Genomic DNA, 23409 nt, shown 5'->3' with positions numbered 1-23409 from the left:
AACTGATGATTTCTTACACAGTTTTGTATTCAGCAGTACAGTAGTACTGGGCATGTGCAGTAGTACTTTTCCATGTGAACGAAACAGAAGAGCTGTTACAAAGAAAAGATCAACTGCATGAAGAAAGAATAGGCTGAGTAATACTGTGCCTATCTTCTAAACATGCACCTTTCATTATTTTTATGCAATAACTGTAATGACAAGTAATGTTTTGACCTGAGTTTGCTAAAATAAAAATTTGTGGGAGGTGTAGAATATTTTTACACATATTTCATTGCCACTTGAAATATGCTTTTTTTCTCCATGTGAAATACCATGTACTATTAGTATTGCTTTTTTACTTAATTTTCAAAAGTTTTGTGAAGTTCATCATTTTTGGAGTCTATAATTTTGTCTCATGCAGAGTTGTGGTGTTTCCTTGAAGCTGTATTATCATATCTTTTTTATTATTTTTGCGTTTAGAATTTCCTTTTGGTGTATGCTTAGAATTTCCAAGGTTAATGAAGGAAATCTCCTGTTCTGTTTATTTTACTCTCTGTGTACCATGGTCACTGACACAGTCTCTTAAAAGAGGTATCTAGCAGCTAATTGATGCTGAGCAGAGCAACAAGAGAAATCAAAGATTCTGTTGTCAGCCACTGAACTGTCAATTTATATTTTTATGCATGAGGACCTGCTGACTTGCAAAGAATGGTTGTGAAAATGGGGCAGTAATTGCCTATTTCATAGAAGTTCCACGTGGGAGACGTTTGGGAGACTATCAGAGTAAACAGATTGTGCTTTTGGGGCAAAAAGCTTGGCTCTCTTAGTTGCTTAGGTATAAATTAACTAGGCTTCCTGGGGTGGTGGTGGGAAATCCCAAATAGTAAAAAGGGTAAACAAGAGATGAAAATTATTTCCCAAGAAGTTCAGAACTATTTTCAGTGCAACAGCTTTTTTATGGGACCATAGACTGTTCTATCCATTTTTGAGAGGGCAAAAGAGAAGTAAATATTGCAAGTTCAGCTGCATGAACCTGCTCCATGCAGGATCAGCATAGATCCGTTCTGGGAGGGAGGAGGCAGGAGCACACAGCCGAAATGGAGGCAGGGACCAGACAGACAAACTGTCCCCTTCAGAGGCAACTGGCTGGTAGGTCAGCTGCATCTGAAGGGTAGGTGCTCCTCTGTGGAATGATTTTGCGTGCCCAGCAAATTGGCATCATGATATTTTCTTCCAGATGATAGAGATAATGGTTTACACACCACATGAGTGCACGATTGACAGTGATTCGTTTTCTGATCTTTGTATGTACAAAATAACCAACGGCAAAATTAAAAATTTAGCATGTTTGATCCAGCTATTTTTGGAGAAGACCTTTTCCTACAAAACACCACCTTCCTCTCCTGCTGAAAAGAATATAATACAACGATGTTCAATTTCTTTTGGGGCTTACGTGGTGATTCATCGTAAGCAAGAAAGAATTGCACTTGGGGATCTTTTCGTTCTTAAGGTTGTGCTTACGTGCACTTTATATATATTTTAGCTGTAGTAGTTGAATGTGGTCTATGTCTACTCATTTTACATGAAAAGGTCCATTCTTCTGCTGTTTCCTTTTGGTAACTCTTCCATCCCAGCAGGCTACTCAGTAGAGTACGTGTGGCTGCTTTTTAGCATGAGGTGCAAAAGTTACATTTTGTATCAAAATATCTTCACATCCTCCATGCTCCTATAAAAAGAGGGGTGTTATCTCAGTCAGTCATACAGTACTCAGTCATAGTTCAGTACGAATAATGTGCCTAATGGTTCTTGAGGTTGGAAATAACTTTCAGGAGCATTATATATCATTACAACAGGGTGACATAATGAAGTTTAATAGGCACGACAACATCCTTTTGTTTTCATGTTTCCGTGAACACTCAGTTCTGTGACAGGTGGTCGAGAAAAGCTATTCCTGTGCAAATTTACCCAATTATATTTGTGTACCAGCCCTGAAAAAGCATTAATATGTTAACCATTAAAAGTAGCTGACAGTCTTTGGAGAAAAGTTTTACCGTGTCTATGTGAATAGGGGATTTGACTCATATGTTGTATTTTAGAGAAATTATAAATATTTAGTTAATGCATGCAAATGTGATAAAATATACATTTGCCATTGCATATTCAACATATTCTATTTTATTATATTCTATTAATGTTTTCACAACAGCGATGGGTCAGTGGAAGGACAATTTTTAGGTGAGCGTTTTGTTTTGTAAACATTGGCAATGCAAAAAGTTTTGATAGTTTTATTGAAAAGCAATAGTTTGAAATCTTAAATACAAAATTGTCTTTGCTGATTGTTACTGCTTATCTCTAACGTGTATTCATATCATGGGAGTTTCCAGCGTGAACAAATACAGGGTATACAATTGAAGGCAGCACTTTAAACAAGAAATAAGGATGTTTAACTTAGTGATTAAAAATGGAAATGTTATTATTGAGAGTCCATTCTTCTGAAATTTTCTGATGTTTTTTATAGCCCAGAAAACTATGGGCTCTTTCAGATTAATCAAAACTTTCTTTATTCATATTTTGTGGTTGTAGGCTTTGGCTCCAAATTCAGCCTACCTATTCATCCAAGATTTGGAAGACATTTCTGTAGAATATAGCTACAGAGACTCAAACGGAGTCAACTCATAATATAAAAGGGCCTCTTTGCCATTTCTGAATTGGGTGGGCAAGAAAATAAATAAAAATAAAATAGTGCCTTGAGACTGGAAAACATTTTTAAGATTTTTTTAAAAACTTCTAAATAAGTGTATCTCCAGGGTAAATAGACTGCTATGGAATCTATTACTCAGAGGCAATTTCACTTTATTATATATTTTAACCTTGTCTTTGCCAGTCCTGAACCTTTGGTATATAATGAAAATGTCTACCAGGAGTATAAATAAATTTTATATAGTAGCTGCCATAGCAAAGATGTTGAAAGTACTGCATAAAATGAAATGGTAAGATTTGTAAGGATATTAGAACTAAGTAGTATAGAATAGGCAAGTTGTTTATAGTAGATGAGAAGAAATTATCTACTGCATAACGAAAAAATGCTGTTTTCAAAGGACACTTGAAGCACCTGCATGTAGTTGAGCTCTTTTTGAATTTACTCAGCAGTGTCTTACTGACATGGTCACTTGTTACACTTACCATGCAAGCAATTATCCTTTTATATTTTAGGAGCACTCAGGCATGAAAAAACTTATTTGTATCTAGTCCTTCATTTTATTCAGTTCAGTATCTATTCAGTACTCATCATTAGCAATAAAGTAAATAGTAATAACTTCTACTTTGAGTTTTCTCAAATCTCCAAGCCCCAAATATAATTTTCTGTGGTTGTTGCCACTCACTGCAAGGGTACAATGAGTTGCTCTGAGGTGGGCACCCTGCTCCCAGAACGGGGGTACGTGCAGAGACACTTGGCTTCACAGGCTCAGCTTGGGTCCAGCCGGGCTCAGCCGTCGCTGCAGTCGCTGCAGGCAGAGTCAGTGGCAGCGCCATACTTTGAAAGAGTTGAGGAAAAAGCAGCAACAGCAGCAACCCGAACAGGGGGATGAAGAAGAGGCAGAGACAGCTGCAGCAGCAGCTGCTGCCTGGCAAGAGTGGGAGGAGAAGGGAAGCGGCAAGAACAGCAGTAAGTGCAGGATGGGATGAAGGGAGGAAAAAAGTCTCAGTTAAAGCCCTAGACTGGGGACATTGAGAAGTCAAGGCAGCAGAAGCCTTCCTGGCTTTTGCTAGGTGTCCTTGGCTGATCTCCATCCCAAGGCTGCCTTCTGCTGCGAGCAAGTCCACTACATGGCCTGTGAACAGTTTCTTTAGGTGAATGTACCATGGTTTGGGAAGCCCTGGTCTAGTCGCCTGTAAGAGTGCAAGAGATGAGTTGTATGGCCTTGTCAAAATGGAGGGATCTTCACTAACTGAGAAACACAGTCCCTGGGCAGCATAATGGTCAGAAACTGAAGTATTTGTGAGGGGTGTGTGCTTCCCGAGATAGGCAACAGGTGATTAGGACATTTTCAGGATTGCAGTTCCAGACCTGGGTTCCCAGGGCACGTTTAGTCTCATTTAGCTGTGTCCACCTTACAGATAAGCATGTAATGAAGAATCCCACACCTCCTTTCTGCCTGAAACACTGAGTGCATTTCTGTAGGATTTTAGATACTACTCTGGAAGCCAAGTGTTGCAGTATCAGGCCCTGGAACACAAAGCTGCTGGATGCCAAAGCCCTTTTTATTGAAACAGACCTTAAGAAATATCTCTGTGGTAACACAAGCCTTCTGTAACAGAATCAGAAATGTAATAAAAAATTGTGTGTTTGTTTTTTTTTTTCCCCTAACCTGCACTAATTCTCAGGACATTGATTTGTCCAGTTCCCATGAAAACTTAAGAATCTTTTAAATAAATTGAACACTACTTTTGAAAGATTATCTGCTGCAGTGTGCGGCAATAGACAAAAGAAGTATTGTCCTCCCATGAGACACAGCTAGGTAGGCTAGCACCGAGTTAGCGATTGAGGAGGAGGACTGTGGGTGGAGTGGTATCATGTGTCTGTTTCTGGGCTACAAGATTTTACTGTGTCTGTTCATTACCAATAATCTGTCATAAAGTTCTAATGAATAGTTGTTGTGCCCTTAATGTAACCTGGAGGAGTCACTGTAGACATTAGAGATAACAATGGAAAATATTGATGACTGTCCTAGTTAAATCAGTGACTCAGTAGAAAACATTTTGTTGCTTTTTCTATTTGGTAGGTAGTCAGGGGATACTGCAGTCACCCTGCAGCCAACCCCCTTGCCAGCTGGCATTACAAGTGGATTAGCATAATTAATTTCAAAGTCAGTCAGCAGATTATACTGGACAATATTTTCTCCAGAGAGAAATATTAAATAATAGAAAACTTTGGACCACGTCAAGTCTTTCCATTCCATTATCTCAGCAGCTTTACAGATTTCTTTGTTTTGCATCTCACATCCCCTGGCAGTGGTGGTATTTTGCCTGATACATTAACAGATGCTGATGAGTGTAATAGTTTGCTGAAAGCTGAACAGAAAATCTCATGCTGAGCTGGTGGGAGAGCCCCGATCTTGCAGCTGTAGGAGAAGAAAGATGCATGATTTACAGAAGAATAAGGCACTGGCACATTTCAGACACCAGCAACAGTAGGACAATTCAATGCAGAATTGTGATGGTGACATGTTTTTCAGACTGTCATCTGCCTTCATGTATTGTTTATTTTCATTGTGGATTAGGAGATTCATGTTTTGTATACTGTTGCGTATATCTAGAATACTGGACTATGTATTTCTGCATGCCTCAGTAATCGAGCCTGCTTGGCAAAAAAGCCATAAAGGTGAATGGAAGTTCACATGTGGGGACTCTTTCTGAGTCGGGCAGTTCTCCTTGGCCTTCCCAGGTACTCTGAGAACATGTCCTGAAAGTTTGCTTCTATTCCAAAAATGCCTTGGGTTTTGGTTTTTTTTTTTTTTGAGTAATACAGCCTTTTTTCCCACAATTGTCTTCCTTAAAACTGAACTCTATGGTATTTGATTCTTCTAAAATCACCTTTCCTTCAGTATGGGCTGGATGATGCACTGTATCTATGGTCATGTTTGTATTGCCTGGTAGTATTCTAACAAGAAGGTACATCATGTAGCTAAATAGAGCTCCTTGGTTATGTATTAGAGGAAATATCAGGTGCTTTTTAGGATTTTGAGAGAATTTATCATGAGTGTGAGCACCAAGTAACTCAGATGTAATAAATGGTTAATCCTTTTATTTCTTGGAAAAACACTAAAGACACTAAAGAAACTGTCAGTATTATGTCATATGTATGCAGAGGTCTCCTTTGCATATGAAACAAACAGTATCTCCAGCATGCAACTGGTCAGGAGACAAATTATGTGAGTAAAAAACTAACAGAAAAATAATAGTAGAGTTGATAGAAGACATCATAGTATTGCTCTTAAGTGATGCATATTTAATATATTTTCTTTTAGGAGAAACCACTGACCAAATCTCTGCAACGAGGAGAAGACCCCCAATTTGATCAAGTAAGACACTTGAAATGATATTATTTCCATTCCTCATACTGTAAAACAAATACTTGGAAGGCGGTCTAGTGTCCTTACACTATCGTTGAATACTGCAAAAGCAGTATCTCTCAATGTACTTTAATAGAATGATAAGTGCTTTGCCTAACCATTCTTGGTTTTAAATTAGGAGGATTTTTCCACTGTTTTCAAGCTCAGTATTTTTTTGCCGTGGAACTTCTTGCTTTTTACAGTGTATTAGGCACATGTATTATTTCCTGGCTCTTTCCCCTGATGGAGGTTTCGAAGCAAACTTTGTATCTTTTCAGAATATCTGTTTTTTGAAACAGACGCATGGCCCCCAGTCTTTCTTGCATGGGCTTTCTCTTATGGTTAGTATGAGGGCGTTTAGAATCATTGTAATTGCCATCAGTCTCATCAGTCTATTTTGTCTCTGTAGCTGTGACCCAACATGACTTACGTGTATGCTGCACTTCACATAGGCTGAGCTAACCTGTTGTATCTAAAATTAAGCATAAATTCAGTTGTCAGGATAAAAGCCTATATATGACAAAGTAAATAATAATTAGAGAAAAATGGCTTGCAGGGAAAAAGAATTAAAAATTAAAATAGAAGTTATATCGTGAATTAGATTTCATTTAATAATACATTAAAATCGTAAATAATAAAATGAAATTTATATCTGGCATTAGATTAATAAATTGATTATGTAAGGGACATGGGACAAGTATGAAAATAAAACCAACAGCAATATACACACTTTTTAATGATGTTATAAGAGAATTCATTTTTGTCAGCAGTTTGTTTCTTAAAAAAAAAAAGCATCTAGAAAAATTCCTACATAAGCAACCTATTTTGAAATAAAGACAGATAGGTGCTAAAGAGTTTAAGTTGCATAAAGGATGCCAAAATTCACAAAACTCACTCCCAACAAAGAGGAGTGATAAACTCAAGGTGTATCAGTCATAAGCAACAACATTATTTGCTGCTCCACCGTTCCTGCCTCAGCTGCCATTGCTGTCACCATTGCTGCTAATTCCATGGTTGCCTGCACCACTGTGCTGCCAGCGGTGCCAGAAATACAGGACAGAAAGACACAGAAGAAGCAGCAGCAACAGCAACAACTCTGAAAGCAGCTCTGGCTAATGCCTTAAGCTGCAGGCACCATATTAACTTAACTTTGCGATGGGAGATAGGTATGGGCGGGACTTCAGAACCTCAAATGAATTTAACACATTTATTGTGTTTTCTGGGACATGAGATACGTTGCACCAGAAGCAAAGATGTCTTGTGAGAGCCCACTGGCGTTCACAAAGGCTCACTTCATAATTTTAGCTTGACAAAGTGACGCTCTCTAGGTTGTTCTGTAGCTGCTTTTTGGGGAGAGGTAGCCAGCTTGGAGGGCTGTTCAGAGCAGGAGGCGAATGGCAGGACTTCTGTGTTGCACTGGGGAGCTCCCTGTCTGCCCCGCTGACCACAGAGAGACCCCGCAGGGGAGCCAACCACTGTAGGCTAAAGGAGGCTGCTTTGTGAGTACTCCCTAGCTGCCTAATGAAATTTTTTGTGGTATTCTAACCTTGATTTTATATATATATTTTTTTTTTTTTCCTTCCTGTGGGAAGAGTGTCACACATAAATGGGAAAGAAAAACAAATTAAGCCACCCATATGCAAACCTTGTGATACGTTCCTGCAGTGTATTAAACAAACACATAATGGGTGGCCGTGATTTGATTAAATATTCATGGTTAAGCAAATGGTGTCTCTTTACAAGGAAGCATTGGAAGACTTACGCTTCTCCTAGTTATTGGTAAGTAGACAGATCAATTAATGGGAACAGCGAATGCTTCCTAGAGTGAGGCAACTATATATTTCCTACTGTAGCAATTTACTTGGAATGCTGGGGGGGGGGGGGCGGGAAACAGATGCAGACGAAAAACAAAGGCAAGTTTTGTTATACACAACATTTCTGTATATCTCTAATGGCATATCTGGAGTCCTACCTGTGGGTAGAGTTGATAGAAAAGTATAGAGCTGAGATTGCCTTAGACGTCCTGTCAGAAAACCTTGTTTTCAGTTCCTTGAAGTTTTCCAAACAAACTATTCAGACTGAAATTTTCAGACTATCTGTCTGCCTCAGCATGAGTTGCTGGGAATGTTTCCCTTTTCAGGTTTCACATTGTTTTCTGCTTGAACAGCACAATCATTTTGAGATGTTCTAGTGTTCCTGGGATTGATGTACGCCTGTGACTGGGAGATGGGACCTGACGTGTACCTGGCTGATGAGCCTGTTTTCAAGAACATGGTTCATACTTACCGAAATCATTTTAGTTTGGCTAGATTGTAGTTAGATTTTTGTTCAAAAATTTGTAATACACAGTACAGATTTGATAGAACTCAAGTAGAGACGAGACAGGAAAACAGAGCAAAAAGTCTTTCTTTACTTGGCATGTTTCACTTGGTAGATTAAGTCAGTACATCTCAGTATTATAAAGCTGTTTTGCAAATGATAACATGTCAGTATTATAAAGTTGTCATGAAAATATGGATAATTTTGCTGATATTAAAATGAAAGTGTGGTCTACCTGGAAAACTCTGAAGATCATGATTCTTCATGATACTAAAATCTAAGAGGGCATGTGCTTTTAAGTGAAACCATTTAAGTTTTATTTTTCAAGTTATATCTCAAATATTTAAAGAGACTATGGGATGAAGGAAGACCAGGTTGATAATCTCTTGCTTCTCCCTTCCAGGTAAGGTGTGGAAAGCTTTGGTATTTATTCCTGGAACACATAAAGTCATCTAGCAAAAACAGGAAAGGCCACACATAACACTCCTGACATTTTTACTCCAGAAATGAAGGTGGAAAAGAGGGAGAATCCCCTTGAACAAGTATTTTCAAGGCGTGTCTAATAATTTTGACTTTCAATTTTAAGACATCAAAAATGGCACACTCTTAAAGGAACCTAATTTTCTTTTTTTGACTTTATCAAAATTATCTCTAGATAATCTAGGGTCTAGAGCACAAGTCTTATGAGGAGTGGCTGAGGGAGCTGGGGTTGTTTAGTCTGGAGAAGAGGAGGCTGAGGGGAGACCTTCTCGCCCTCTACAACTCCCTGAAAGGAGGTTGTAGCCAGGTGGGGGTCGGTCTCTTCTCCCTAGTAACAAGTGATAGGACGAGAGGAAACAGCCTCAAGCTGAGCCAGGGGAGGTTTAGGTTAGACATTAGGAAAAACTTCTTCACCGAAAGGGTAGTCAGGCACTGGACCAGGCTGCCCAGGGAAGTGGTTGAGTCTCCATCCCTGGAAGTATTTAAAAGAGGGGTAGACGTGGTGCTTGAGGACATGGTTTAGTGGTGGACTTGGCAGTGCTAGGTTAACGGTTGGACTCGACGATCTCAGGGGTCTTTTCCAACCTTAACAATTCTTTGATTCTATGAAATTGATAGGTGATGCTGAAGTGACCAGGTCACTAGTCACTTTAAAATACCTGAGCTGCATCTTCTAATTATAAATGAAAAAGCAGCAAAAGTAAGGCATGACCTGATTTAAAACCTGTGTTTTGTAAGTCGGCTTCAGAGGTGGAAAAAAACAGCCAAAAAAACCCCTTTGCAGTAAGTAACAATGAGCAGAATGGAATTTTAGCTACACAGAGTAATCACCATCAAGCTTAACACTGAAACCCCCAAACCATTTAAAATTATTCTGAAAGCATTGCTTACTTCCCCTAAACAGCTTTATCTCTGGCTCCCTGAGAACCAGCATTTTTTCCTGTCCATTCTCAAAAACCATTTTAGGAATGCTAGTTGTGATGGTGGTGGTGGATCCGGACTGTGCACAGGCAGAGTTGTTTCTCTCCATGTGGATGTAGTGTCAGTGCCTCCTGTTAGGCAGACGGTACTGTCCTGTGGGCTCTGTCTGGCTGCCAGCTGCATCACCCTCCTCAAACTCATAATGGTGTCTTGAGCAATGTATGAAGTAATCTTACTTATCCTGACTTGCCGAATGTCTCACCATTAGCCTAACAAACTGGATTTCTTACACTGACTGTATTTTCCTTCTTAGGTGTGCATGCATATAAAGCAAATATATATAGGAAACCATATAGTTTTTACATATGATTTTAAATATCGTTATAGTAGATTTAAAATCATGTTTTAAAAGTTCTTGATTAGACAACTCTAGTTGCCTATTGGCAAAGAGCGTTACTGCTCCAGCATTAGCATGCTCTTTGTCCCCAATTACAGAAATGTTATTAAACACAGTACTACTGAACTATGACTTAAACTTCCTATTACAGGAAACCATAAAGTTGCAGTACATGAAAAGATCAAAAGCTAGGGTGAAAAAACCCATAATTATCCAAGAGGCTTATCCTCACCCAAGGAAACATTTTTATTAGTCTTTTCTCAGCCCTTACTAAAGTATCTTCTGTTCTTACCACGGTATATAAATGTACTGCGAACTGACAACACCTGAGGCAGAAAAAGGGCACTGTGTAATCTTGGACCAACCTGCAGACATTTTTCCATATGAAAATACAAAATGAATGTAATGTTTTGGCCGTGAAGGTGAAAACTTAACAGCAAGACTCGGTTTTCATATGAAACTGTCTATATGAGGCGCCTGTTTCAGCATAAACTGCACAAAAATTTGTGCTCATTTTTGTTACACTACTCTCTCCTTAGAAGTGCACTAGTTGGGAGAAAGCAAAAACTAGATTGGAAAGCAAACATGTTTAGTGTTTTATATACTTTTAGGAGATGGAAACAAAAAATAGGTCAAGCTTAAAAAAGGAAAATAAAAATGTAATAATAAAAAATGTGGAAAATACAAATATAAATAATAAGATGCTAAGTAACATACTAATGATTAAGTGTCCCTTTTTCATAAAAGCCTAAATGTGGTAAATGACATGCTGATAATTATTCCCATCCAATATTATATTTGTTAGAGGTAGTAAGAAAATCATGGTATCATCATCATTGCAGTAGCACTGCAGTTGGCCCCTTTCGTGTTTTCCCTTTCCCTGTGTTTTATGCATTGTCCGTCTTCTCCAGCAGAAGGGCACATGGTAGAGGAAGTGTAAGAAGTGATGGTGGTGGGGTCGTAGAACAACCATTGACTCCTGATCAGAGGTTTGGGTTGAAGCAGTGTGTAAGGAAGTAAATCTGAAGGCAAAATTAAAGGTAACACGTTCAGAACTGAACTTGCTGAATGCTAGAAATAAATGGGTTTTCATGTAAGCTGTTATCCTGGCAGTAAAATAGCTATAAACATTGCTAATGTATAAGCAAGCTAGGTGAAATTACCCATCTACAAAATTATGGTATAAAAAAATCCTGTTTCTTTACTCACAAAACCAAGGCCGTAAATGAAAACTAGGGAGTCCAACTCAGTAGTTACCGGTTTTAACGGTTCCCAGGGACATTTAACTTCATAGCACCATCCGAAAAAATGCTTAGAACAGAGATGTGAATGAAAGGAGATCTACACAAACACAGCTGCACTACTTGCTCCTAATGTTTCATTTTACAGAGTTTTCAATTAGAAATCTATCATTAGCAGAAAAAAAGTTTTTTGTCTCAAACAGTCCAACAGAATTAGAGCACATAGCTGGTTTGATTAGAGCTTAGTGCAGTTCGTCTTTCCACCTTCCCCCTGCCCCAATCTAGAGTGTTTGGAATAAGAATTGTTGACTTTGTCTCCTTAATTTCGTATGTTGCATGTGAAATCCTGATCTTAATGTGGTCCTGGAGAGTTTTGCTGTTGATTTCAAGGAGCAAGGATTTCATTGCAGCTGTTATTTTCCTTGAATCTGTGTTGTTTGTAGTTATGGGGCTTTGTTATAGACATGCATGAAGTGGAAAAAACACTGAATGAAGGGAAGACATTACTGCATGTCTATGGGTATCCTAAATATAGCTAAGACAATGTTTATCAAATTCTGCTTTCAGCAGCATTGATAGAAAGTGTAAAATCTCACTCCTAATGTCCATTATTTGGAATCTACACAACAATTTCAAGACAGAATATGCAGACACTGTGCAAATAATAGATTTAGAAAAAATAAACCAACACTATGCAAAAATGAAGTACTGCAATTCTGCATTATTAAAATGGCAATAAAATACACATTTAACGTACATACTGACATATGTGGTACATGAAAAAAATGCAGAGCCAAGAAGTTAATGATACTGTTGGAAATTGAATGCAGTTTTGAATATATTTGCTGTTAAAGCACGCAGAAATTCATATATGAAATAAAAATAATCAGCATCTATCCGCTGTTAGTGGAAACATTTTTTATATTTGTATTTTGACAATATAGCAAGACTTTTATGAAAGTATATAAATTGTAGCAAACTATCTGGACAGAATTTCATTAAATTTACTCTTACATATTAGTCCAAAATAAATATTAAGCATTTACATAAAGTATATTTAATGCTCTGTGAACACAAGTTTTAAACAGCTCCCTACTTGTGCAGCTTTCTTATCCTTAAGCTATACAGTAGGTAGTTCATTTACGATGGAAGAACATGATCATTTGTCCAACAAGGACATATTTGTACATCTGTGCACTCCCTTTCAGGAGCAGCACAGAGCTAGAATTCATCGCACTCCTGGACTTACTTCCAGTAAATGAAAGGGTTGAGTAACCAACGCGCTGGCTAGACTTCCCTCCCTTCCTGTTCCCTGAGAGCCAGGTCTTTGCCCAGTCCACCCTTCCTTCCTGTCTTAAAAGTGCAATGACAGAAAGATTAAAAAAAAAGCTATATTGACCTTTTATCCCTACTAAAGACACACACTAAATTCAGCAGAGAAAGTATGGTTTGAGAAGATTTAACAGGAATCACTTTGACTTTTTGTGGTGAGTGAAATTGTGTCGCTGGGATTTAGAGAGCAGCATTGATACATATGTTGGTGAGCATGCAGGAAGACCTGATTGGAACAACTTTTCACTTACAGTTAAATACTGTGATCTCTTAAAAGATAGTCAAGTCTCTTCTAGCCTTCCCCACCAAACCCTTTTTCACTGCATCACATATTTAACAACTGGTGTTAAGCCAGCTTCAAAAAAACTTTTGGGAAACAACAGTGAAGCAATTGAAATGTCTAAGCGCCCTGAGTTGGTAGTGAATAGTTTGCACTGACACTAGGTGATTCGTGTCTTCTAAGTATGTATCTGACTGAAGTCTTTCGCTTGAAGGCTTTGGTATAATTGAGCCTGGGCTGCTGTAGTAATTCTTCATGAAAGGCCTGTTGTCACTGCTGCAAGCAGTGCCTTCATGCCGTCTTCCACAGCAACTTGTTTCATATTTCAGGTAATAAAACATATTGGAAACACTGGATTGAAAGCTTTCCTAAAATAGTACTTTTATAGAAACTTTTATTTTTACAGGGGCAGTTGTTATAGCTTTCTAATGCTCTATGTTTAATTTTTGGCCATAACACCTGAATCCAATCAAAACAATAATATGTTATCCTCAAAGTGTCTCATTAACTTTAGACCACAACATCATTGTGAATTAGTTAAATTCTGAGGCTGAAAAGCTGCAAAAAAGATCAGAGCTTTGATCTAAATTAACTGTCATCCACAAAAGTTGTCATTTAAGGCTTTAGTAACATTTGGGAATTGTATGTAAGGTGCTTGGTCTCCCAGTTTTGCTCTTGTCTTAGTCACAGACTTCACACAAGCTTGGTCTTATACAAGATATTAAACTCTACTGTTGTTATTCCCCAAGCACTGAAACGTGCTGGTTTAAGTTTAAGCAGGTGGATAAACCTGACAGTTAATGACATAAGCAGTGTACTTGACATGAAGTACATACTTCAGCACTTTGCTCCTGCTACTTAGCACTTTGTAGGATCAAGCCCTGCATGATCTTGAGGTGATCACAAATCTTCAGATCAGTAATTTATTCCTATTTTAAATAGTTGTTTTCTATTTTCTTAGAATATACACAAATGCTGTACCTGTGAACATTCAGTCACAATACATATATAACGCTCTTGTATAATAATGGGGGTTTTTTTCACCCTAGCTTTTGATCTTTTCATGTTTTGCAGCTTTATGGTTTCCTGTAATAGGAAGTTTAAGTCATAGTTCAGTAGTAACATGTTTGGTAACATTTCTTCAGTTGGTGACAGACTTTATACTGAGTGAGCAGTAATCTTCTTTTCCAGTATGCTACTCGGGCTGTTTAATCAGAAACTTTTAAGGAATAACTTTAAACTATGTTTTACTTATTTGTGCACTCAAAGACACGGGAAACTGTAAATATTTTCCTATATATAAAAGAGAAGTCTAAATTATCGGGTGCATCAGCCTAATAGTAAGATGGATGCATTGGCACGTTTAGTAGGTTAAGATTACTGCGGAGCCTGTGGGGTTTGTCAGTACATTCTGAGCTTCACAAGAGGCATCCAGCAGTCAGATACAACCCATGAGACAGTACCTCTGGTTCATCACTTTTTCTTCCCTTACAATGTGCTCAAACTCAAATCAACATTGTGTAACAAATAAAAATAAGCCCCTTGAAGAGCTAGTTCATTTTCTGGTGTGTTGTAGGATGTGATACACAATTTTAATGCATTTTAATATCATCAATGGAAAGACACTGTTGACATACAGCCCATTATTGTATTTCTGCTTATGTTTCAACAGGAAACGCAGAATATTAAGTCACTGCTTGTACCATGGATCTCAAAAATGAGATGAAAACAAGAAAGAACATGCCTAACCATTGAATTAGTACTTTTTTTTTAAGGAGGAGGGGAAACTTGAACACCAGTTGATTTGTTGTTTTGTTGCATTTTCCCGATAGGTAATAAGCTCAATGAGCTCACTTTCAGAATATTGTCTGCCCTCTATCCTGCGTACTTTGTTTGATTGGTATAAAAGACAGAACGGCATAGAAGATGAGTCTCATGAGTACAGACCAAGAACAAGTACTAAATCCAAAAGGTATGATTTTGAATATGCATACATACAGTATTGACAGATTCTAAGGTAAAATATATTACATTTTGTCCATCAGCTTTTGTGACGTTACAGTTGTTTGAAAGTTGTTGTCATCTTTTTCTGCTTGTTCCTGGAATTCTTCTCTCAGCTTCTAGATGGATGGAGTAATTGTGTCTTTAAAATTATGCTCCTCATAGTTCAAACACTGTTTCTTACTGCTGTTTTGGAAGCTGTAATGTCATTTAAATGTTGGTTTGTATAAACTGTGTCTGTCTTCTTTACTCATGTGAGCAGGCAATAATTCTGTGACACTTGGAAGGATTTTTTTTTTGTGCAGCATTCTTAGTCATAGAAATTTCACATACACCTATCCTCAATCCAAAAAATTGTGAATCAGTCAAAGAGCTTGAGCAACATTGACTTAGTTCTTAAAACAAACAAGTGAACAAAAATAAAGGCCCCAAAACAAATATATTGATCTCTTATGATATCAGTAGATCTTCAGTGATAAGGCAACAGATTGGTCTTGGTTTATATTGAGGTCTGTCAGTTTGGTACAGGTATATTCTTCAGCTTACAGTTTCTCTAAATACTTTGGTATACATATACACACTTTAATGAAGCAGCAGGAAAATCAACACTGGCAGACCTGGTGTTTGGAAATGCATAGGCAGTTCTTCACATTAGGATTACATTATGATCCAGTAACTACTGAAGGCAATAGTTGCTGGAACGAAGGGGTAGGAGCTAGTTTTAGAATATCAAGGTAGACAGGAACCTGAACTCTTCCGGTCTCTTTATGTGAGTGGAAGTAGGCCATATGAAGGCATGATTCATCAATTAGATGTCTGCTTTTTCATGAGATGAATCCTTGCCTTGAAGTGCCTCTTTCTCTCAACTTGTTACAGGACTACCTGCTCATAAATAGATGTCTTCAGGAACTCCACCCAAAATCTAGTTGAAAGTCAGCTTAGCAGTGAACCAAGGCCACGCTGTCAATTGATAGTGTTACAGAAAGAACATATAACCAGTCCTTTCTCCAGTTAATGTGAAACCGATAAAACCAAAATGCAAATAATTTATTTCATCACTGATCAAGCAGAACTCTTACATGCATTTTTTATTATAAGCACATAAGTACAGTTGAAATCACTAAAGTCCTTAATGTTTATAAGAATTGTGCTGAATTTATGCAAACAGAAACATCACTGAAGTCAGTGGTAACTGCTTCAAATGGACTGTCCCTTTAGCATTTATCCTTTTAAAAATAATGTATATTTCATGTTATCTTTTCAGTACACTTTGAAACTGTGATCAGGTGATCCAAGTGGATATTTTTTGTATTTGTATTGCAGGCTACTCACCTCAGACATTTATTTCTCTGTGTTGTTCTGTACAAGGAATGCATTTGAACATTTGACAAGTGATACCAAAGTTAAAAAAATAACACTGGAACAGTTTTAAAAAGAGAATGTAGTTTGGTTATGAAATCTCCATTGGTACTTTTAAGGCATTTTTCAAAATCCGTCACAAGTCTAAATATGAATTTGATAACACAAAATAATTTATTATGTTTTTCTTCAAAGTGTAATTGAAAACTGTCTAAACAGTGCCATCAGCAAAGAAACTGAAATGAAATCCATTTGTTAGAATATAGAATCCAAAAGTCTCCTTGTTTTTGTTTTGTTTTTTTTCTTGAGAAAGTTTTGTATTGATCTTAAATTGGAAGAAAAGAGGGAGGAAATGGAGAGTGACATTTAAACATTTGAAAGTAGGTGAAAGTAACAAGTTAGATTTGGTCTATTTCTCCCAGATTTTAAGAGCATATCAGTGCATTACCTTCTGAAATGCTGGACTGCAGTTTGAAAAGTAGAACACAATACCTTGTTATCTGTCTTTGTGTAATTGAGGAAGGCATTTAACATGAATTATGACTCATCTCCTAAATATTGTGTTTCCTGTTTTGATTTTGCAGTGATGAACAGCAGAGGGATTATTTAATGGAGAGAAGAGATCTGGCTATTGATTTTATTTTTTCTTTAGTATTAATAGAAGTTTTGAAACAGGTATGGAGTTCTTAAATTATTCATTAACTAATAAATGGTGGAAATTATGAATACAACCTAATTTTAGGATTCTTCTTTCTATTTCCATCTTTAAGAGTCAAATAAAAACTTGAGATACATCCTGCATGCTTGTTTATTGCTGCATTTCTTGCATCTGTAGAATACATAGTATTCTGTGCTCATAGAGACTTTGCTTTCCCAAGTCTTTGGAGCTAAAGTATTTCTCTTCAATACTAAATAAACTATAAATGGCTGGCTGATTTCAGCTGTTTTGTTAGCTAGATGCTTTGTCATCTGATGCCGTGTTTGTGTAGGAAAGATACCCAGGAGTAATACAAGCACTAAGGTATGCAGCTTGAAGCGTAATATATCTGTATGGTTTATGTTTTACTTTGTGTTTTCAGATTCCACTTCATCCTGTAATAGACAGTTTGGTACATGATGTTATTAACTTGGCTTTCAAGCACTTTAAATACAAAGAAGGGTAAGGCTCTTTTTCACACAAAAATTCTATGAAAAAAATCATTTGCTCCATTTCTTAATTGTAGTGGTTTAAGCATGATGCTTTCTCAGCCAAGAATTCTTTCTTGTCTCTTGCTAGGTACCTTGGTCCTAACACTGGAAATATGCACATCGTTGCAGATTTGTATGCAGAAGTAATAGGTGTTCTAGCTCAAGCAAAGTAAGTAAAATTGAATACCATACATAATGGAAATCTGAGAAGTTTTACTTGCTCAGCATATGAATACTGTGATTTTCTCACTTTCTTAAAAGATAGTGTAGGAATAAATCATTTCAGCTCACTGGCCCTCTGTTCTTCCAGGTGTTCTAGAGCGTAGAACTCTAGGGAATCACAGGCTTTCTGCATCTAATCCAGTGATACTGAATAAACTCAACTAGACTACATCAGCATTATTTTTCTTTTATCTCAGTGATGACGTCTGTGGAAACCCCAAAGGGCTGAAGAAGCTATTTTAATTAATCTTTTTTCTAGATGCTATTTTTTCTCTAGCTGGGGAAACCTAAAAATGGCTATACTCCAACATAGCAACATTTTAAAGTTTCTCAGCAGTTATTTCAGTTTAGAACTTAATGCTGCTTCTGAATCCTTCATCCTGCACTTCTTAATGCAGATGGCACAGTAAAGACATAAAACACTTTGTTGTGTCCTGTCTTAAATTTTGAGTCTGGAAGCAGACAGATTCAGAATCTCACGTACCCAGTATAACATCTCATCGTACACTTATCACACAGACTAAGCAGAATGGTGAAATTTACTGCCCCGAGATAGATCCATGTCAGTGATCTCTGTCTATTGACTTCTTGGTGTTGCTGAGACCGAGTCTGCTCTACATGACCAATCAACTTAACCAAACTTTTTTTTTTTAGCTTGATGTAGGCAAACCAGTTTGAGTTCCTGGAGATCATATGACTTTTACAGACTTCAGCTAAGGCCTTACCTGGGCTTCTAAATTGGCTGGGTCAGAGGCAAAAGGGGAACTGACATCTGGATTTGAAGTTTCAAGTTTACTGTCAAAGACAAAACATACCTGTTCTCCATAAATACTGTTTTTCTCCTCCAATTCTGAAGGGCCTTGCTAAGATGTTACTACCACTGAAGGGCTTCTTCCTGCCAGCCTCTTTTTTTCAACTCTCCTGTGTTCCCTATCAGAGGCGATAACAACAGGTTGTTATGTGCTACATCTGCCAATGAAAATGACATTCTTTTCATTTTGTCTCAAAAAGGACAGGAGATCCTGTTGGATGATCTTCTTATGCGTTTTTTTATGGACAGTGTGTCTTGAAAGATACCTCCAATAGACTCATGGGGAAGATCAGAAATGGTCACAGACCACACCATCCCAAATTGTTGTAGTTAATGCTTAAGTGTTACTGTAATGGCTATTAGAAAAAAACTGAAGGAAGGAATAGCCTATCTGAATATTTTCATGGTTATCATTTAAGCATTTTCTTTAGAAAATATTGCATGTACTTGCAAGAAAACTGTCTTTCATCTTGGATTTTTGAAAAACACATGAAGTGGTTATTCTAATGATATTGTTAGCTCTTATGTAAAAGAGGGGAGTGGTAAGAAAATAATCGGAAAGGTGTGGTTATCCAAAGGGACTAAGATCAGTCTGTACACTTTGTTTTCTTTTCTGAGTTTATCAGAAGTGAAAGAAAACCAAATAAAAAGAAATCTCTTCACATACTGACTGAAATGGTAATTTACAACCGAGGTTGAATCTTCTTTAGGTTTTTCCCCATTTATATACCTTACAATACATTTCAAATATGAATCTATACTTTTTTGTAACTAACCAATGTGAATTCATAGATTTCCTGCTGTAAAGAAGAAATTCATGGCGGAGTTAAAAGAGTTACGGCATAAAGAACAAAGCCCATATGTAGTTCAAAGCATTATCAGTCTTATAATGGGAATGAAATTCTTTCGCATTAAGATGTATCCTGTGGAGGACTTTGAAGCTTCTCTTCAGTTTATGCAGGTAAAATTCCTACGTATATAACTGTGGTTCCCAGACCTTTTAGAATGGGCTCCCCTTAATCTTTCCTTTAATACTCCAGGAGATTTTTCGCATGTCCTTCGCACATAAATGTATATGAAACTACTTTCTGTTTGTTCTGAACCTCAGTGCTCCAGTCTCCAGTCTCTGGAGTGTATTGTTCCATACCAACTTTCCATCAGCTTTATACCCATAGTCCCTACATGTCATCCTCCAACAAAAAGAGTTTTGGTTCTGTAGACCCCGGACCTTCCACCCTGCCATCCCACAGCTGTTCCTTGCCCTGTGTCCCTGCCTAGCTATGCCTCCCTAGCTGCTCACTGCCTCCAAAGTGAATCTTCTACCCTTGACATAGTTGCCAGAGAGGAGAGGAACTTCTGATAGAGAAAAACACAGAGGAAGAGACAAAGAATTGAGGCAAAAGCTGGATAGAATTTCCCTTGGATGTGTTGTCTCCTTCCACCACACCTTCAGCCCCCTACCTGTAGGATGCATTCTGTACCCACCCAGTTTGAGAGCCACTAGTACAGAGCATAGTTTGACTATCATGGATGCTTTAAATTAACAGATTACATCATTTTTTAAAAAGAAAGAAAATCTTTCATGTTTAAACATTTTTAAAAGGCCACATTTCTTGTTGGTAATATACAATGGGTTCTGTTCCATCAGCAGGTTTATTTAGCGTAACCTTCTTCTTCCCGTTTTTTCTTGGGATCACTCTCATGGCTACATGGTTTGTAGCCAGTCATCCAGTAAAATACATGCTTATGTAAACCTGTGTGTAAAGATCAGCTTATTAACTGTGTCAATGGAGTAAAAAATCAATGTTAGATGCCCGCAAGTAAGGATTTGACATTGGAGCACAAATGCAGGTGCGTACAGACACACAGAGCGATTTCTCTAAGTCCTGAGCAAGAATGACGTTCTATTTCAATTTTGCAATGTGTTTTAAACCATACTTAACAACACATTTAAAACATATTTAACAACACAGAAACAGCTCATTTTTCTTCTTACCTTACGGTTCATTATATGAATACATCTTAGTATGTGTTGACTTAATGTAAGTTATCCAGACCTGTCAAGATATCAAAGTAGTGTGTGTTCAGTGCTCATGACTAATATGAGTGAATGACTGTGACACAGCTTTATGGCACAGCACTGCTGGGATCCAGTATTCACTGGTATTGAAATCAGTGGTAAAGCTCCCGTATAGTAGAGTCAAAATTTGGATGCAAATGATCTCTGCCTTGCTCACGACTACAGTATCTCAGCACCAAATTAATTCTTATATATACTACAATGCATCATAAGAAGCACTGTGTATGTAGGAAAACCAGTTTTGCTCAGTTTGGTGAAATACAGTTTGATTCTGTGGGCGATTCGTCTGTTAATTTGAGTATCTACATGCTACGAGCTGCAAGCTCTTGTCACACACAAACTACATGCTCAGCTACAAGCTCTTGTCACACCAGCTCTGCTCTAGTAGAGAGACACATTTTCAAAGGGTGAGCTAATCTCAGGAGTGAGCTCCAGAAAAGCCTGTCTTCCACCACGGAGTGCAGAAGCAGCCCAGGAAGGCTACTGTCTTTGCATAGGGGCCTCGGCTGTGTAGCAGAAATGGCTGGAGTGACTGAATCCATGTGGTGTAGAGTCCTGACTGCAGCCAGGAAAAAATATGCATGGTCTAAAATGTAAACTGCTCTGCACACATGTGCAGGAAGAAAGGTCAGTGGGGAATATCCTTGTAATGTCAGTGACTGTTTGGGCCTTGGACCCAAAGAGGAAAGAGTAACTGGAGCAACATGATTTGTCATCCTCAGAGAAGTTGCACAGAAACACAAGAGTGGGTGGATGCTTATTCCCCCTCCCTCGCTTCCTGAGCAGCACCGCTGTGTGGATAGTAGCCTGCTGCACGTTTAGGACAAAAGTACATTTCAACTTTCTCTCTCAGTCCCCAGTTGCAGGCTGGAAATTGTGGTGATTTGCACCACAGGTCTCTTCCCTCACATAGCACGGTTCTGTATTGACTCTTAATCTGCAATGGATCCTAGCAGTGAAATTTATCCAAAATATTTACAGTAAGATTGTTCCTTCCCTTGAGTGTCTTACCAGAGAAGTACGATCCTTTTCTGGCCTCCCAGAGCACTGTGTAAAGCAGTGCATGTGGGCTATTACCCCTGCTCCTGAGGATATACACAGGGAAGGCATGAGGTCAGCCCCTGAATCCAACTCCCTTTCCATGCCCAGAACACCACCAGGCACAGCTGGAATCAGTGGACAGTTTGTGGATTCATTGACTTATGGCCTGCTTTGCGCTTGCTGCAAAATGCAGACTTAGAAGAGACAAATGTTTTCAGTGGTATTTGCAAGATAAAAATAGTCACTGACACTTCATGTGCATTCAGCAAACATTTAGAGGTCTTTATTCCAGCTGATACGCAATTGTTTCTTGTTTTGTTTTGTTTTAGGAATGTGCACATTATTTCCTTGAAGTTAAAGACAAAGATATCAAGCATGCACTGGCAGGACTGTTTGTTGAAATTCTTGTCCCCGTAGCTGCTGTGAGTTTATTTTTTAGGTTGTTTGCATAATTTCTTTAAATTAGATAAAACAGCTTGTGAAATAGTGTTTTATTAACATGATTTTTTTTTTCAGGCTGTTAAAAATGAAGTGAATGTCCCCTGTCTGAGGAACTTTGTTGAAAGCCTGTATGATACAACACTTGAACTTTCCTCACGGAAGAAGCACTCATTGGTTAGTAACCCTGAGAAGCAGAGGCTAAAACTCTTTGTCAGAAATATCTTTGAGCAAGGCTCTTGGGAAATTCCCAGAATTGGTTGCAAAACTTTTGTCTTCATTAGGCTTTATAACCAATACGTTTCTATTTGCAGGGAAGGTTATTGTGTTTGCAGAAAACAGCTGTATTTATTTTATTCAGAATATGATCAAAATCAGTCTGAATCAAACAGATGTTTTCAGCTTTTGGGTCTGTGATTATTAAACGGTTAGGGTTTCTTGTGCTTGTTATGTGTAAACATTAGGAGGAGAGGAGAAAGAATAGAGTTCACTTCTTGTCAAGCAAGAACAAATGAGGCATGTGGGAACAACTCTTTCACGGGGCTTAAATAATACATTGTAGGAACAAAAAAAATGGATAGCACATGCCCTTTTAAATCCCTAACTTGGCTACTGTGCAGCTCCCTATTTCATTTTTTTCTTGTGAGATGAACAGTGGCACTGCAGTGTATTTTTGGAAGCATGAGTTGATCTGAATTAAATGAAGATCTGAGTCAGTTTGACGCTGGCCGCCTTAAGCAGTCTGTCTCTCCAACTGGGTCAGCGCACGTCAGCACTGCAGCATTAGTTAATCCGTTTTGAAGTCTTGGACCTTTTTTAAGTAAAAAGAAAGTTGTTGTTCATCCTCCCTCGTTCTATGGGAAAGTCAAAAAGACTCCCTTGTTCCCAGTGCTCTCGGCAAATGCTGGTCACTAGTGCTAGTGAATCTGCTGGGAAGACTGCAGGAGTGTGCTTGAGCTCTCTGCCACCGTTACACCAGTCCCCGCGCAGTCCCAGGGGAGAGTCAGAGCATACCCTGGAGCACAGTCCTGATCCAGTTTGAATTAGTGGGAAACTCGGGATGGATTTCTGATTTCTGATTTCTGATTTCACTCTGCTTGTGTTTGTGTGGCTCCTCATTTTCTATCTAAAAGTGTCTCGTCTGAGCTAGTCATTGAGGTTCTCTTGATAGTGAACGGAGAGAATTAGGAAACTCCAGGAGATG

The 23409-nt window shown here is 38.1% G+C and overlaps 1 protein-coding gene across 9 annotated transcripts in view; it reads left to right on the top strand.

The window, feature by feature from the left end:
• FRY (FRY microtubule binding protein) overlaps positions 1–23409 on the top strand; it is a 250388-nt gene that overhangs the window by 116695 nt on the left and 110284 nt on the right. For all 9 annotated transcript variants that reach the window (XM_087756432.1, XM_087756431.1, XM_087756427.1 and 6 more), the window contains 8 exons: positions 6012–6065; positions 14898–15037; positions 17010–17100; positions 17505–17584; positions 17702–17782; positions 19439–19607; positions 22097–22189; positions 22284–22382. In XM_087756432.1, the coding sequence (XP_087612558.1) occupies positions 6012–6065; positions 14898–15037; positions 17010–17100; positions 17505–17584; positions 17702–17782; positions 19439–19607; positions 22097–22189; positions 22284–22382 (807 nt within the window). The remainder of the gene's footprint in view (positions 1–6011; positions 6066–14897; positions 15038–17009; positions 17101–17504; positions 17585–17701; positions 17783–19438; positions 19608–22096; positions 22190–22283; positions 22383–23409) is intronic.

The sequence above is a fragment of the Nipponia nippon genome, unplaced genomic scaffold (genome assembly GCF_047370975.1).
Source record: "Nipponia nippon isolate SJK-2023a ecotype South Korea unplaced genomic scaffold, ASM4737097v1 scaffold_2, whole genome shotgun sequence".
Taxonomy (NCBI): Eukaryota; Metazoa; Chordata; class Aves; order Pelecaniformes; family Threskiornithidae; genus Nipponia; species Nipponia nippon.
Note: the sequence above shows the minus strand (reverse complement) of the source record. Positions and strands in the feature narration are given on the sequence as shown.